The sequence below is a fragment of the Eublepharis macularius genome, chromosome 4 (assembly GCF_028583425.1).
Source record: "Eublepharis macularius isolate TG4126 chromosome 4, MPM_Emac_v1.0, whole genome shotgun sequence".
Lineage (NCBI taxonomy): Eukaryota > Metazoa > Chordata > Lepidosauria > Squamata > Eublepharidae > Eublepharis > Eublepharis macularius.
This window is the reverse complement of record NC_072793.1, coordinates 15,045,927-15,064,113: the sequence shown is the minus strand read 5'-3', so window position 1 is coordinate 15,064,113 and position 18,187 is coordinate 15,045,927. Positions and strand designations below refer to the sequence as shown.

At 41.5% G+C, this 18,187-nt stretch overlaps 1 protein-coding gene across 1 annotated transcript in view; it reads right to left on the bottom strand.

Annotated features, from left to right (window-relative positions):
* The window catches only part of CEP112 (centrosomal protein 112), a 464,588-nt gene that overhangs the window by 375,687 nt on the left and 70,714 nt on the right, over positions 1-18,187 (bottom strand). Inside the window, exons 7-8 of the mRNA XM_054976905.1 lie at positions 9,078-9,125; positions 8,904-8,978 (exon numbers count right to left, since the gene is read on the bottom strand). Coding sequence (XP_054832880.1) covers positions 8,904-8,978; positions 9,078-9,125 — 123 coding nt within the window. The remainder of the gene's footprint in view (positions 1-8,903; positions 8,979-9,077; positions 9,126-18,187) is intronic.

Sequence of the window (18,187 nt, the reverse complement as noted above, 5' to 3'; positions counted from 1 at the left end):
ACTGTGAAGTGGCTTCTTTTATTTAAGGAAGCTGCAAAAATAGAACTCTTCCACGTGTATAACATTTCATTAGCTAGTATATTTTTCTTCGATGAAGCTAAAAGGCCTTTGTCACAACTAAGCTTACACAATGGCAGCATACAACAGGAATGATAAAGTCGTAGAGCTTAACTCCAAAACTTTTCAAGTTTCAAAACTTTAAAAAAACTTTAATGAGGAGCATTTTTGAGTGTATGTTCAGCCACTATACATTGCCTAGTTAATCTAGCATAAATCACTATAAAACCAACTGGGAACATTAGTTTACAAATTACACTTACAGGCTCCTAAACCAAGACAGCATTTCAAATGATCAAGCATAAAGATTCAAGCAGTCAGTGGGTGTCTTGGCTGGAACTGAGAGCCAACACTAATCCTAATTCAACAGCTAGTAAAAGCAATATTGAACCACTGCCTCCCTAAACTCCGGAGCGGCAAAATCATTTGCTATCAGAGTATATTGGTGGTGGAGAATGCCCTCAAGTTATAGTTGACTTATGGCAACCCCTGGTGGGGTGATCATGGCAAGAGACTTCCAAAACACACGGACAGCACGTGAACAGCAAAACCCGCGGGAGACACGTGTAAGTACAATCGCGTGGAGAACGCGTGAAATTCGTCTCGTCTGTTTCGACTCTAACAGAGGTGCCTTGCTACTGCCTGCCTCTGCAACCCTAGTCTTCGTTGGGGGTCTCCCATCCAACTGCTAACCAAGGTAGACCCTGTTTAGCTTCTGAAATCTGACGAGATCAGGCTCACCTGGGCCATCAGGTCAGAGTATCAAAGTATATTACAGGGACTATAAAAAGGTGAAGAAATAACGCTCAGTAAGTACTTAAACCAACAGCGAGCATGACATATACAGATGCTGGCTGAAACTGGCTAGCAACTACAACAATGAAGGGCAACACCAAGGGAGTATATACCAACTAGCAACTAAGCCAGACTCCCTGACAGCAGGTCTCACCACGCAATCAATAATGCTTAACAACTTTTCAATATTTTTTAATATTCGCATTCTTTTGGATCAAGGACTTTATTGTATCTACATTCATTGTATCTGGATTTATTTGTGGTACTGAATTCCTATGACTACCCAGAATTTTTCATTCATCAATATCGGCTGAAATTTTGTACTGTTGTATTGGTGTATTTAGTATATTACCATAATTGTATTTATACAGAGCACTTTGAGCACTTTCAAAAATATTACTCCGCCCTCCCCTCTCCTCTATATCTGACCAGTTTCTTTTTGCCCTCCATGCATCTGATGAAGAGACCTGTGATTCTCAAAAGCTTATGCTACAATAAAATTGGTTAGTCTTAAAGGTGCTACTGGACTCTTTTTGATTTTGCTTTGATTTTAAAAAATATTGAAAAGTTGGTAAGCATTATTGATTGTGTGGTGAGACCCGTTGTCAGGGAGTCTTGAAACTGGCTAGCAGACAAAGTTCATAGCTGTGGCTTGGATCAAAACATCCCCTGTATGAGCAGAAAGCACCTCAGCTTAATACCACTGAGAAGGGGTGGAGAGAAAAGGGCGTTTGACATTCCAGAGCACCCCTCCAACTCTTAACCAAGCCTCATGCACATGAGTGGAAATGCCTTTCACAAGCACAGTTAGTCTTCAAGATGCAACTGGGCTCTGCTGTTTTGTTACTGCAGCCTAACACAGCTGACTCCTCTGGATCTACAAGCACAGCAGCATCTTTGGATTCATGCCTCTACACTCTGCTGTGAAATGGTTCTCATTTATAATGATGCACTTCACTTTTTCTTTTGAAAGTTATTCACACTCCCCCCTCCTTCATGTTCCAAGCATAAATATGTTTAAGATGACTTCTGGTATGACAACTGCCATGTCAACCATTGCCTGACACAGAGTGAAACTTAACCTCTAGTGAATTATTCGCCCTTGTCTTGCCTACCACTACAACCCTCTCTCAAAACATCCATGGAATCTGTGCCTTTAACCCAGGACAAGACTGAACCAGACTGATCCAGAAAGATACTCTCATCTGCAGATATCGTAGTGCAAGCTCCTCCCACTCCTGTGAGAAGTCTTGTGCCTCCCAGTACTGATCATAGAGAGGCTACCTTCCATACACTAGGGGCCTTAGTGCATTGTCTAGCACCTGCCAGGTACCATGGCTGTCTTCACCAAAGGCACTCTGGCCCTGCTTCTGTCCCTGGGCCAATGGGGGGGGGCAAGGAATCTACAGCCTTTCGCATTCAGCCTTACGCACAGCCTTTTAAAAATAATAATAATAATAATACTCTCCAGCAAGAGGTAAGCCTGTAAAAGCTAGACTGGGAAAAGATGGGCAACCCAGGATGTTCCAAATAAACTGCAGAGCAGGCTGCTGAGACCGTCCTATCAGAGTCCTTCCCAGTTCCAAGGGGATTGAGAATAACCAGTAAAATTCGTTACCCCACGAAAACCCCCTGGGAAGGGGAGCATACCGTTAAGAACTCATCCCAACTCCTCATTTCTCAGGCTTTCTGATGTCTGAGAAAAGGTTTGATATTAAGGCTAAGAAACTAAGACCACGCTAAATCCTATCAAGATGCCAGCACAGAAAGGAATAGACAGATTCCCTTGGCAGCTTGGAAGCCCCTTACAACGGCTCTATTCTGTGGCTTCCTGGGGATTCATTAGAATTTAGGCTATGATTAATGACCAAAGGTTGCAGGACAACAACCAACCTTCTAGGACCATCCAGGAATCTGCCTTACAATGCAGGCTTCTTTGCAAGTTTGATCAAACATACAGCCCCAGCCATCAACACATCCCACCCAGATCCATCTCTCCTTCCCATTACCTCACCTGGGATATTCTTTCTACCAACATCTTGTACAAAGACCCTCCCCACAACCACTACTTGAAAATTTCTCCAGCTGCACTGAGACTGCCAGATAAAGCAACATCCAAAACTTTTTACTCTGCTTCTTTAAACCAGTCTCCTTTCCCTCCTGATCTAGCCTCCTCACTCCTCAAGTGTATCCTCTCCCCTCCTTTATATGTTCAATAAAGATTAAAACTCAAGCACCTAGGTCACTTAATTCACTCTGAACGCTTTTGTTCTCTGCATTCAAAGCATGTTAACTTTTCTTGGATACAAGGATAAAGCTATTAAAGGCAAACTTGAGGAAAGTATGAAAGCTGCATTGTTATTCAGTGAGACTTCTGTAACACAAGATGTTCTTCAATCCATATTTCACTAGTGCTCATAACTATAATCACAAAATAAATCATTAATATTCCCATAATACTAGTAAACAGGGCTTTTTTTCAGCTGGAACGCGGTGGAACGGAGTTCCGGAACCTCTTGAAAATGGTCACATGGCTGGTGGCCCTGCCCCCTGATCTCCAGACAGAGGGGAGTTTAGATTGCCCTCCACACTGCTCCAGCGGAGCTGAGGGCAATCAAAACTCCCCTCTGTCTAGAGATCAGGGGGCGGGGCCACCAGCCATGTGACCATTTTCTCCGAGGGCAACCCACTGAGTTCCACCACCTCTTTTCCCAGAAAAAAAGCCCTGCTAGTAAACCTGGTAAAGAGGAAATAATTTTCATAAGGAACCCTATAAAGTCTATGGCTGGATGGGAAGTTGCAATCCAGTCACTCATTCCAGCTCCCTCACTCTGCTTACTGGATCACACTGGCTTTCACAATCATAAAAGGTCAAACTGTAATATAAACTGCAGCTAGGATTTAAAGCAGAAGAGACAACATAATTTGGATTAAGACCAATAAACAAAGGGGAATGTTAAAAAGCCTTGCTGTATCTTAACCTAATGTCAGGCTCAATTTAAAGGGGGCAGAGTCTAGAGTGGGCTCACTCTCCAGGGTTCCTTCTTTCCCCCCAGGTGCTCCATGGTAGCCTCAGAAATAGGGAGGAGCGGGGTTACAACACCCCCTGTGCCTTCTCCCCCTTGCTTTAGCCCTGCTCCCTGTAGAGTGGAGCCATGGGTTGACTGTCTCCTCAGCTGCCCATCATGGGAGCCCCTCTTATAAAGGATCAACTCTGGGAGTGAATCAGAAAAGGTTTCTTGCATGTGGCCAAAAGCCATCACAACTGAGCAATTAAAATGTACAAGTAAAACCAGAATAAAGAGCAAAAAAACAACAAAATTATAACATTAAAGCATATTAAAGTACATTAAAACACATCGCACCTTCATTGTACACAGGTGAAAGAGTCTCAGCCACTAAGCACTGCCCAAGCTTGAATTTTCTTAGGTGTCAGGGCAAAGTGTGCTACTTTATGAGACATCTGGATCCAAATTGGAAAAAGGAACGTTAATTTCTCCATCACACAAGAAGAATCAATGCCTTTTAAGGTATCTGCAAGAAAAGCTCGACCAAGCATTTCTTTGAGATTGCTGAAATTACCTTTTCTAAAGTTCAAGCTATATGTCTGACTACATTCACGTCTCCCTTTCCCCCAAGATCTTACATTCCAAAATGACATGGTCGCTACTACCCAGGGTTCCCACCACCTTCATACTGTCAACTATTTCTCCCCTGTTGGCGAGAATCAGATCCAAGACAACAGACTCCCTTGTTTCCTCCTTTGCCCTCTGGAAGATGAAACTGTCAGCAAGACAAGCCAGGAATGTATTAGACTTACATTTTTAGCAGAGTTTAACTCCCAACAGATATCAGGGTAATTGAAATCTCCCGTGACCACTAAGTCTAGTCGCTTTTAAATTTTTGTAATCTAGTTTAGGAATGCATCGTTCAAGTCTTCTGCCTGGCTTGGTGGTCCGTAGCAGACTCCCACAATAGTATCACTATTATTTCTTTCTCCTTTTATTTTTAACTCAGAGGCTCTCAACTGGCCTTCCATGCTCAGATTAATGTATTTCCTCACAAGAGGAATCTTTGACATAAAATGTTGGTAATCCCCCCCCCCCCGCCCTTTCCTTTGTGATCTGTCTCCAGTCAAATGATCTCAGACAATGACTGATAGTTAGGGAAGACAATACTGGAATGAATGGACCAGGGTTCCGACTGTGAAGAAGTCATTTCATATGAATTACATGTATGCAGTTATGAATATAATTTAGCCACTCCATAACCTGAAAATTTAAGTCCAATAAGTATGCAAGACTCAGCAATTATGCCTCTTTTGTGAACAAAGAAACACTCATGTCCTTTTCAATAGCACAGTTATGCTCAACTCTTCGTAGTAATTATTGACACTTTAGGGTGGGACATGAAGAAGGTAAGCCACAGTAAATTCTCCTTGGGGCTATTTAGTATGTATGTATGTTCATTTTTAGCTCGGATGCCATTTAGTCACATTTTAAGCTACATACCAAACCATGTTGTATTTTCAAGCTTCTTATAGAAACCACACATAAAAATACACGTCAGCTATCGACAGACAACAAAAAATAACTCAGGGTGTGGAGAAGACACAAAACCACAACAAATTTAAGAATAATCTTAGATATAGTATATGAACAGGTTAAGGAGAGGTTTCTTCCTTTAAATGTACACATGTGGTAGCACCGAGATGCTTATTTCAATACCAGTATGTCATCCCAGAAAGTAAAGATTTCATTACACGCATGGCAAAAACATCAAAAGGAAGCAGTCACTTTTAATTATTCTGTATAATATATTCCAAAAGGGAAAAAGTACTAAAATAGCAGCCACCAGCAAGAACCCAAGAATAACATGGATTCACAAGTGACTTTTTTTAAAAAGCACACAACCAGCCATTACACTATAAAAGTATAGATAGCATTCTTCGATTTAATCTGTGAAGACGTTGGCTGCTATCCTGTATACAATAATACATAATTAACTCCCACTGACTCCAGTGGAATTTATGAACATGTAACAGTATGCAAGACTGCAATCCTTGAAAACTTGTTCAGTTTATTTAGAGCAAATAAAAATACAAAGGCTAGATGCACACTGTATTAGCCAATCTTATACTACCGATGTTAGTTGCCACATCTATCATTTTAAATATTTTCTGTGAATTAGTTCTACAGAGCCAACTGTTTTATTTCTTTAATGCAACTAAGTTTCATTCAAATATCAAGATCCAAAGAGCTACTTCAGCAATCCCAAAGGCTTTTGTATGCCAAATATGGTTTTGTTTGGAGTTTGGTTTTGGTTTTTTAACAGCAAATCAGCACGCCGTATCATGAATTGCTTTTCAGTTTCCAAAGCTATTTGGCACTGGGGGATATGGGAATCCTTCTGAGAAACACAAGCCAAAGCCACGCAGAACTAGTTACACAATTTCTTTGGAATTTGGCCAATACATACACACATTTTGGTCTTCAGTCATTAATAAACAATCTGTAAGAGCCATTTGACTTTTTAACTTTTAAAATTAGCAAAACTTTAAAAATTAGCGCTCAAAGCTTTCATCTGTGCCACAGATATCTGACACCTCTCTGTAAAATTGCTATACTTTATACCACTTATCAACAAGAGTAACAAATCAAAAACAGAAATACATACTATAATAATAGAAATGGGTATCTTACATTTCCTAAGTGCAGAGTTTCTGAATCAGAGTGCAGTACTGGCTCAACTCTGCACTAATTTAACAAGCTTGCCTAGAGTTGGGTCACAGCAGCATTCAGTGATATCTCTAGAGCCAAACACAAGTTGAGCTCAGTTCAACATGCTGGGTCAATTATAAAAAAGCTTTCCAACAAATGGCTCTAGAATGGCTGAGCACAGTATCTCAATATTGTGGCTATGTGCCCGTGTTCTCTGTTACTTTATTACAGGCCCACAAGCCCATGAACAAACAGCATGTAACTAGAAGGCAAGATGCAAGCCTCTAAAGCTACATTCTCCTTTTAAGTGTACAACAACCCACTTCATGGTATTCCAATTTTTTAAAAAGTTTGTTCAAAAACATTACACTTTCCTAGAATATGTGAATAACTGTAGGAATTTTTTTTTTTAGGTTTAAAAAAGTAGCTACTTGTGAGAAATAGTTTTAAAACGTAAACAAATACATCTTGATTTACAAATAAAAAACACACAAGACCTGGAATGCGTGTATCTGGAAAACTATCTCTCCCTACAGTAATCATCCACAGTTTTGGAGTTGAGCGTCATCAATATGCTGATGACCTTCAGGTTCCAAACTACTCAATGAGGTAGAGCCAACCATCCTCTAAGTAACCCTTCTCCACCTTAAGTAGCTCTGAAGTTAAAGAGTCCTTAGACTTGAGCCAAATGGAGAGGTGGCGAATGAATGAATGAATGAATGAATGAATGAATGAATGAATGAATGAATGAATGAATGAATGAATGAATGAATGAATGAATGAATGAATGAATGAATGGTTTGCTCCATGTGTTGGTAGGATTGGAGAAGGATCCACCCAATATGTTTTTATGCGAGTTGGACCTAGAAAGATGTTAAATATATACAAAAAGTAATCCTGTACACTGGTTGCAACCCTTCCATCAGTTTTGATTTGACCCAACAATGGCTGGTTGCTTGGCTTTTGATACAGTCCGTTCCTTTTCTGTGACAACCCCAACCCTATGGAACAGGCTCCCAGAACGAGAGCATATTTCCCTCAGTTTTTAAAGAAAATACTTGTTACAACCCCTTTCTTCCTCTTGGGTAGATTTTGCCTTTAATCTTTCCCTTACACCCTCTGGGTAGATTGCTGCCACCAGGAATATTATATTCCAAGGTATTTTATCCAAATTTCCCCTTTAGTAACGTGCCCAAGGGTCAGGCTTTTTCATGGTACTATGTGGCCCTGAGAATAGGAATGGGATATAGGAATGAAGGATACTCTGGGATATTTTAAAAAAACAAAGTAAACTTTTATTTTTATAAGAAGCATATCGGTTTCATCTCATTTCTAAAGCTTGATGGTTTCAAAAGAATAGTTCTCAATTCTTAAAGTTACTTTACTTAAACTCAGTCACACAGATCTTCTCTTAGGTGCACACACAGTTTGCCTGCTTTTGATATTAATTTATCTCTCAATTACAAGTAAGACCTTTTCTCAGGCGCACACACAGTTTGCCTGCTTTTCCCTGACTGAATGTTCTTTCACAAACACACAGTTCAGGCTTCCACACAGGTTATATTTCTCTCAGACAACATACACAAGCTCAGGCTGCACACAGCTTGCCTGCTTTCTCCTGACTAAATATTTCTCTCAGAACTGCTTAAAATACTCAGGCTGCACACAGCTTGCCTCCTAAGACCAGACTCAATATTTCTCTCAGAACTGCTTAAACATGCTCAGGTGCGCACACAGCTTGCCTGCTCTGCCCTGACTGAATCTTTTCTCTTCACTCTCGGTCTAAAACTGCCTTCACTCGGCCCACACTCTCAGTCATCAGCCAATCATCTCACTCCCTCATCCCTCTCTTTCACCCCTATTCTTCATCTATACCACATCACACATTTACTTAAAATCATTATAATACTATATGATGATATGGTTTGAAACAGCATGTACAGAAGTATACATTTTTTTGGAGGCATTGGTTTGTGTTTGCTGTTGGGGATTATTTTTACTTGGATTTAATACCGTTTTAATCAAATTTTGGAACCGCTATGAGACAATACAGAGAAAGTCAAGGTATAAATGCTACACAAAGTTACTCTATGTTTACTGTTCCGCAAAACCAGCATATAAACTAATGGGCGATTTGATGGAGAGCAGGAAGCAGCTTTTGTTTTTTGGTTGTCAAGCACAATATTAAGAAAGATTAAACAGAACAGAGCTTTCCATGGTGATAATTTCTTATTTTAAGTTTGTCAGACAAATGCAAATGAATCAATATATGAATTCTGTCTATCATTTTAGGCTGAGAACTCTACATAGAGTTTAAGTGAAAAATATTACCTCTTTTTCATGCATACGGAACACTTTTTCATCCCGAGAAATGCTGTTTTTCCCCATTCCAGTCTTGGGTGACATCTATTGAAAAGATTGTGCACATACTCAACATTGTCTTTGGAGGTAATTCACAAGGAGAACACTGTTTATTACAAACCAAAATAACAGAACAGTACCTACCAGTGACAGGGGTATAGGTTTCTCACGCAAGTATCTGGGATTTTCCAGCTAGAAAACAGACATTGATAGAAATTTAATACAGAGGCCATTATGCTATATGGATTTTTTTAAAGCATTATGTAAGCATCTTAAAAGTAAAAACTTAAAACGTCTTAGTTCTAAGCAGTTCAGGACGTGTCCTCCTTTCAGTGAAAAGGTGGCTAACATTTTTTGAAACCCAGATCTGTCATGAGTTTGACTGGATGGCCTACATAACAGGGTTGCACTTACCGATTGTTCATCCAGTGATCTTCGGTGCAGGCACACATTGGGGACTGCACAGAAGCCATGAAGATGAACACAGTAGTTCAAGATGCAGAGAAGTTAGCCGTGTTAGTCTGTGGTAGCAAAATCAAAAAGAGTCCAGTAGCACCTTTAAGACTAACCAATTTTATTTTAGCATAAGCTTTCGAGAATCAAGTTCTCTTCTTCAGATGCCTGATACATCAGGCATCTGTATCAGGCATCTGAAGAAGAGAACTGTGATTCTCGAAAGCTTATGCTAAAATAAAATTGGTTAGTCTTAAAGGTGCTACTGGACTCTTTTTGATTTTACAGTAGTTCAACTAACTTAACCCCACAGGATTGTTATGAGGTTCAAATACCACTACAAGCTCCTTAGATGAAATACACTATCTAAATTAAGCCACAAAAAATTAAACCTACATGAAAGAATAAAGTACCATGTCCTAACATCTCATCTGATAAAATGAGCTTTGATTCATGAAAGTTTTATATCCTGGAAAATTTTGTTGGTCTTCAAATTCTTACTGGACTTCAATTTTATTCGAATGTGATATGAACTTTGATCAAAAGACTGTTAGATTAACAGCAATTTTTCTTCTCAAACATACGAGCGCTTCTCTTTTACTCTTAGAAAGGATACCATAATATGGTAAAGCAAATAGACATCTGTGTAAGTCACAGCACAGTAAATATCCAAGCAACTTTTAACACCTTTCAAAAATACAGTTTATACAATATCAGATTATTTTAAATTAAAGAAGGAAACATCATATAGGGCCAACAGCTCCCCGCCACCACTGTGTCTGCTGCTTTTATCCAACGTATTTATTTCCTATATGCTCTACCTTTCTCCCCATTGGAACCTACAGTGGCTTGTATCATTCTTCTCTCCTCAATTTTATCCTCTCAACAACCCTGTAAGGTAACACGCTAAACCACACTGGCTCTCCAAGCTGCAATCAGATGAAAGTTGCCTAAGGCCAGAATCTTCTGCCTCATATGCTAGGCAATCACATAATGCAACCAAGAAAGTTTCCATTTCAGTTTCAGTTTGGGGGGGGGGGGGGGTTCCAGAATAACTCTGTTGCATTACTGGTTTTTTCCAGGTCAGCCGGCACCAGCGCAGAACTGATCTATTGGGGGGGGGGTTTCTCCCCCATGTTTTCATGAGTTTCAGCCCATTGTGTGTCTGTCTGTTGGCCACACACACAATGGGCTGAAACAGTTTGAGGGTTCTGGTTTATGTTTAAGAAAGGAGTTTAAGTTTGAGAGAGTGGTTGTGTGTTTATGGACCTCAAAGAATGCTTGCAAAGGCACAAGTCAACATGAGTGCTGTGTTGCGCAGTGTGCATGCGCGCGTGCGCACACGCGCACGCACGCACGCACACACACACACACACTGTTCTTGGGGGGGGGGTAGAGAAACGAGGCTCTAGTCATGCTTAACCAAAAACTGCATCATCCAAAACCTTTTGATCTAATGACTTTCTCCTCAAGCACATGAAAACTCACACATCAATGGACCCCAAAAAAGGCAAATGCTGGCAGGAGCACACAACAGCAGGAAACTTACTGGCAAAGTGGTATTTCCAAAGTACGCCCGCATGGCACACAAGCAGGAAAGCCTTCCATTGCCAACCAGCTCAGTGCAGTGAACGGAAAAAAACAACTGGTTTTTTTATGATAGTGAGAAAGCCAATAATTTACTACCTTGGGTCCTGCAGCTATGCCCTGTTTCCCTCTACCTTGCCGTTTCATTTTCACAATGAGGGGTGAATCCTCCTCTCCCTAATGTCCTTTGCAGCAGCCTGGGACTCCTGGTTTAAACCTGCCAGCTGCCGGATTGTCCTTGCTCTGTGCATAAAAGCGCACAGGAAGGGTGGGCTAAAGGTTGGTTTTTCCTTCACAGGAAGTAACGGGAGGATGGCTCTCTTTCCCCCCCTATATTTTTACTAGTAAAAGTGGGAGGCTAGACTAGTTGCTCGCTGCCAGTCTCCCTTTCCGACTAAAACCATTAGCCCTGAGTTGAATGAAGAGGGGGGGGAAGAGAAATCGCCAGAAGACAAACAGAAAGGGGGGGAAACTGATCATATCAGTCCTTCCGCATGGCATACTGATCTGGAAAGACTTGGGGGGGGGGTGAGTGTGTGCGTATGCAACGGGCATGCCTGCTATCTCCCCGTCATTTGGCACTGGGTTAACAGTTTTAATCAGAAAATCCCAGAAAGCCAGAAGGCTTTCTGGACCAGATGACATTCCTCCTGGTGCTCCTCACTTCTTAAGTCACAGTGAGTGGCCCTGGGGAACCATGACATCTAAGCAAAGTTCAGCAGCAGCAGCAGCAGGCCACTGAATGGGCATAAACCAGCTCCACATGCCTGGGACCACCAGGCTTTCCTTTAATAATTGTTTTTTTTATTTCCAATTTACACCCTAATCTGCGTAACATAAGCCTTTGCAGCAGCCAGGAGCTCAGAGGCTGAAGGAGACCCCTCCCTCCTCAAACCCAGTGCGCACACCTGCATGGATGTTCCTTTCCTTGCATTGTACAGAAAAGCGCACAGAAACAGATGGTGATGGCAAAGCTGGCGCTGATGGCACCATACCGTCTGCAGCTCCCCTCCCCACTACCAAACAAACCTTTGATCCATACGAGCCACTCAATGCCAATGCCAACCACATTGCCCAGGAAGTGCTGAAAAAAATGCACTCATGCACCCAGCTGGGATCAGGAGTGGAGCAGGTGCCAGTGCCCGTCCAGTGCCTTCACCTGGGTGGGATCAGGCAGAGAGCAGGAGGCAATTCCCTTCTTCCATTCACCCAGCCAGGACAAGAAGTGGAGCAGGTGGAAATGCCCGCCTCCTTCAACCTGCTGGAATAAAGCACTGAGCAGGCAGCAATGCCCACCCCATCTTCACCCTGTCGGAATCAGGAGCCAAGCAGGCAGCAATCTCTGCCCCTCTTCAACCTGCTGGAATCAGGAGCAGAGAAGGTGGCAATGCCCGCACCCCCTTCACACAGTTGGGATCAGGAGCAGAGCACGTAGCAAAGCCCACCGTCTGCCTTCACCTGTCAGGGTCAGGTGAGGAGCAGAAGGTAGTGTTCGCTCCTCCCTTCACCCAGCAAGGAAAAGGTGGTAATGCCCACTCCCCTTCACCCAGCTGAGATCAGGCCTGGAGCAGGCAGCAATGCCTGCCCCCCTTCACCTAGCCATAATCAGGCACAGAGCAGAAGGCAATGCCCATTTTCCCTTCACCCAGTTGGGATCAGGAGTGGAGCAGGTGGCAATGCCTGCCCCCCTTTACCCGGCCTGTATCAGACATGCAGCAGGTAGCAAAGCCCACCACCCCTTCATGCTGCTGAGGCCAGGTGTGTAGCAGGTGGAAATGCCCACCCCACTCCTTCACCGGTCAGGATCAGTGATGGAGGAGGAGGGAATGCCTGCCTGCCTGCTCTCCCCTTTCTAGAGCCCATTGTATTTTTTTCCCACACCGGGCTTTGTTTCTAGTCTTTTTATATCTTACAGTCAAATTATATATACAGTCAAATTATAAAATATTTCAATATGCAATCATTTTCAGATTTAAAGGACTAACTATGCAATCCTAAGGCGAGGTGTGGAAAGTACACAGGGAGAGAATTAAGGCTTGCACAGGCATAAATGGCACTTATGTGGGCATAACCCCCCCCCCTTCGCCAGCAGCCTCCCAATGCGCACTACTGCACATAGTTCGCCGCCAGCTGGTACACTTGGCAGCCAGGTGGAGGCGTAAGTGCACTGCAAGGTCCTGCACTGGGGGTAGAGGGGGCGGGTTGCGAGATAGTCAATTTCCAAAGCCACTCCAGGACCGGGAATGCCCCTGCAGAAGTGGAAAGTTACACCACGAAAAAGGAGGCATAGCCCATAGGTATCCATTGAGAGGGAAAACTCAGGCTATCCTCCCAGTACCCGGCCCCACTCACGTGCCCTGTGTAGGGCATAGGATGGCAACTACCATGGGGACCAACCCGCGTGCACTTCTGGGGTGAGTGAGCCCCCGTACCCAATCGGCAGCCCACACACCCTACATAACCTCCAGCTGCGTGGCTCATGAACTCAGGTAAATGGGCAGCGGCCGGAAGCTCTGCCCGGCAGCCTTCTGCTGTGGGAACTTTGTGTGAGAGAGTAGCTGCTCACAGTGGTGGGTCACAAGTGCACTGGGGAGACTTCGTGGAAAACTGGAAGCACTTTGCTCCCAATTCAAGGGAAGAAGAGCAAAGTCCAGAATGTCTGACTAACAACAACCACCCAAGTCCCCTTGCAGGTTTTCACTCCAGAATCCCAGCTTGGGAATGGGCGAGGGAGCACTGGCAGGTGAGGAGGAGGTGAGGAGGCAGCAATCCTGGTTCACTGATTTGTGCCAGCTGCCCCCCACAAGTGATTCCTCCCAAACGCCAACCTCTGCAGGTGAGGCTCGCTGGTGGGGGGATCTGTGGCAGCAGCTGCCTGCCATGGAGACAATTGCCCAGAAAATTGCTCTTGATGCAGCCATAGCAGGGGGTCGCCAGCTACCCATTTGGGAGCTTTGTTCAGACTTCCTGAGCTGACGCCTCACCCAGAAGAGAAGGAAATGTGGCTGCAAGTTGGGTTGACAGCCCTCCCTATTGATAGAGGGTGTTCAGCCTCTTACCTATCTCCCTCACAGGATAAGACCATTCTGATGCACAGCGCTTTCTCACCAGAGGGTCATGCATAATCTGGTTGTGGGCTGGACCTGTGTTACTGGAGCTGCCGCAGCCACTCTCCTCCATGGTCACCCTCCCACAATGTGGCAGACTGGGCTGGGGCTCAGACAGGGCTGGGTCTCTTGCCACACATGTCTTTTCCCTTGCAGGCAGGTTGCAACTCGTCCAGGTGATCAAGGAGCATAGCTGTTCCTACCCGCTGTGATCCTCCACGAGTGCCATTCAGGTCCAGCTCAGAGAACAGTTTCCCATAGCAGCCCGCATCTCAACCTCACCCCTGCAAGGGCAGGACGAGAGATGGATTTCATGGCTCTGACTGCTGCACAAACTGCCTTTGCTCCCTTCCCAGCCAAGAGACATTGGCAGGAAACACATCTAGAGAATCTCTTCACTGTTTCCAGTTTAATAAAATGTGTTGAAAAACAAACTGCATGTCTGTTTGCGCTGTAAGATATCTTATAAATTTTGTCTGTTATAAACAAAATAATTTCCCCATTTCTTTAATTCTTTAATTTGCCTTCTATTTATTTAATTTGTCAATTTTGCCATCACCGCACTTTGTATTTTCAAATATCCCTGGTTAGGCATTCTCCTTCTTTCCATTTACTTGCCATTACCACTCTTGCTGCTGTCAGCAAATACCGAAATAGTTCATGTAGTATTCTGTCTACGTTATCTGGTACTATTCCCAACAACATAGTCTAGGGTTTCATGGCAAAATCAATTTTTAAAATCTTTTGAATCTGTGTGTATATCTTTCCATTTTTTTTTATATGTCCACCACATATGAAAAATGAACCATCTGCTTCTTTACATTTCCAACATGACCCTACGTATTTCTTATCCATTTTTTCAATACCTTTTGGTGTAATGTACCATCTAAAAAACATCTTGTACCAATTTTCTCTAAGTGTTTGGCTTGCCGTAAATTTTATGTCCTTAATCCATAAATATTCCGCCTGTTGAAATGTTACTTCTTCAAAATTTTGCATCCTTTTTAGCATACTTGTTCTAATTTGCTCTGTTTCTGTATCATATTGAAGTAGAAGTTTGTAAATTTGGCCCAGGATATGATTCTTTTCCTGCGTGATTATCTTCTCAAAATAAGTAACATCCCTCAGTTGGCCTTTGTAATTCTTAAGAGCTTCTTTTCATCTGGAGAATGCCTGAAAATATATCAGCCATTGTATTTCCTTCATCATGAATTTCTTGCCATGATCTTATCTTTCCTTGAGAATTTATCAAATCTTGATAAGCTATAAATGTTTTAACTTTTCTCTGATTCTTATCACAAAAGGCATCAATTGGTAACAGTATTGGTGACATCAGAGGGCTTATCCTCATTCTTACCGAGTCATAGATTTGAATTAAGCTATTATCACATGACTTTTATGTTGCATCCTTGCTCTTCTCTTCATCCAAAGGTAATTATCTAGCCCTTCAGGCAAATCCACCTGAATCATATTAATCTGTCAATCATATTAATCTGTCCTTTCAATCATATTAATCTGTCCTTTGGGTTTTTAATTCAATCTGCAGTCTAAACTAAACCAGCTGCTTTATAATATAACTTAATGTTTAGTATTGCCAGTCCTCCTCTTCTTTTTTCATCTTGTAGTACCTCAAATCTTACTCTTCTTTTTTTGCCATTCCAAATGAATTGATTTGTCTGTCTTTGCCAGCTTTTCATTGTCTTATCTTTTACACTAATTGATAGCATTTGAAATAAGTTAATTTTCAGTGAAATACTCATTTTGATTGTAGAAATTCTTCCTATCCAAGACAGTTTTAACTTTGACTACCTTTCAAGATCTTTTTGAATCCTCCTCCATAGTACTTCGTAATTATCTTTAAATAGTGTTTCTTTTTGTCCTGTTATATTTATGCCCAAATATTTCACTGTATTTACTGCTATATCCTGACAGTTCCTCAATTTTTTGTTTAGTTTTTTCCCTATTAACTTTAATCCTGAAAAATTTCCAAAACTCGCTGTGTTCCATAATATGTTGTAGCGTCTCATGTGGGTTGAAAATCGTCAAAGCAACATCGTCTGCATAACATTTCAATTTAAATTCTTCATCATCCACTTTCAAACCTTTAATTTTGGAATCTTGTCTTCATTTTGAAGCAAAACTTTCCATTGCTAAGATGAATAATTGTGGTGATAATGGACAACCTTGTAGCCCCCTTTTCAATTTATAATTCTTCTGTTAATACCCCATTAATTAGAATCTTAGCCTTTTGCTTCGTATAGATTCCTTGTATCCAATTCTCAAATATTGGGCCACAATTTAAATTTTGTACTATTTTTTGTAAGAAAGTCCAAGAGAGGTTGTCAAATGCTTTTTCAGCATCCAAAAAAATAAATGCCATCTTATGTCCTCCCCACCCCCCACTAATTCCATTTCTTTCATTTCCTTTCATGTATCTCTTTGAGACAAATCCTATCTGATCTGGATGTATTATATTTCTTATGCAATTCTGAGACTTTCTGCCAATATAGAAGTAAACAATTTGTAATCCACAATCAGTAATGTGATAGGTCTATATGATTGAGGCAACACTGGATCATTTCCTTCTTTATGGATCAACATTATATGGGCATCTTGCCAAACTGGAGGTAAAATCTTATTTTCACTTATTTTATTCATCACTTTTTGAAGTGGCAATATTAGTTCTTCTTCCAAGCATTTATAATACATGGCTGTTAGCCCATCCGGGCCTGGAGCTTTATCTTTTTTCATTTTTCTTATTGTTTGTGAGATCTCTTGTACTGTAATATTATGATTTGGTGATAAAGCCAAAAGGGAAATTGAGGAAATGGTAAAATTTTTGTTTACAACAGAAACATGGCATATTCCTATGGTACTTCAAGTGTTTACTACCAAGATACTAAATCCATTTTTATATGCAGCACAAGTTTTGGTGGGAGTGATAACTCCAATTGAATTAATTCACTTAAAATTATTGAGACCAATTTTAAAGTACCAAGATGTACAACTTCTAAGGCCCTCACATTAGAAATTGACCATATGTCACTTACAAATTTGACCTTGTTGGCAGCCTTCAGATACAGAACCAGACTGTTATTCATTAATGATCTGAACAATTTTCTTTATAGCTTTATGACGGATCCTCATCGCCAACTTTGGTTTAACCCAATAGACAAAAAACTGGCCACCTTGGAACTTCCAATTTCTTTTTTAAAACCACTAGGGCCAAGCAAAGCTACTAACTAAAGCTCATGGGGAATGTTCTCTTCTTTTTGATTTAGCCTCAATTATCCCACACCACCATTCACGTTACTTATGAATATTAACTGTCTGAAGATATCATTATACATTGGCCACACTTAATGCGCTTCCATCTGCACTGTTAACAAGGAGATATTAAACTATTCCATCTAATCGTAGATTTTACTCCTGGTTCTAATAGCCTGGTTGAGTTGTTGGTTTATGTGTTATTTTACTGTAGATTTTTATGTTCAAGCACACACAGATTTTCTGGAACCAGAGCTGGGTGATAAAAAAACCAGTTCTCGGAACAGAGGGTGCTCAAAATGTTATTGGCGGGAGTTGACCCAAGAATGATGGTCTCTGTAACCAAGTTTTTGCTTTCTGCAATGAAAATGCAAGACGAGCTAACATCCCATGTATAAATTGTTTAGGTTTTAATTTTTAAAATGTGGTTATAGCGTTGGGTATAAATTGTTTAGGTTTTAATTTTTAAAATGTGGTTATAGAGTTGGGTGAATGCTGTAAATGGGATTTGGGTAAGTTACTAATTGTTGATAGTTTTTGTGTTTGCATGGCTTATAAGCCACAATAAAAACTGAACTGTTACTGCAGTAAATTCTATGGTCCATTTCTCTTTACTGATGCATCTCCTTAAGGCCACTTCCTTACAGTACAGCCCTCCTGGATAAGCAGTTCGAAGACTGACATATTAAAAAACATAGACTACCCAGTATGATCATACTTCAAGCAACAGACAATACATAGTGGAATATAGCAGTGAAGTCTACGGTCTCTCTTTACTGATGCCTCCCCTTGGGGAAGGCACAAAAAGATCTACTCTGACACAGATACAGGCAAAATCCT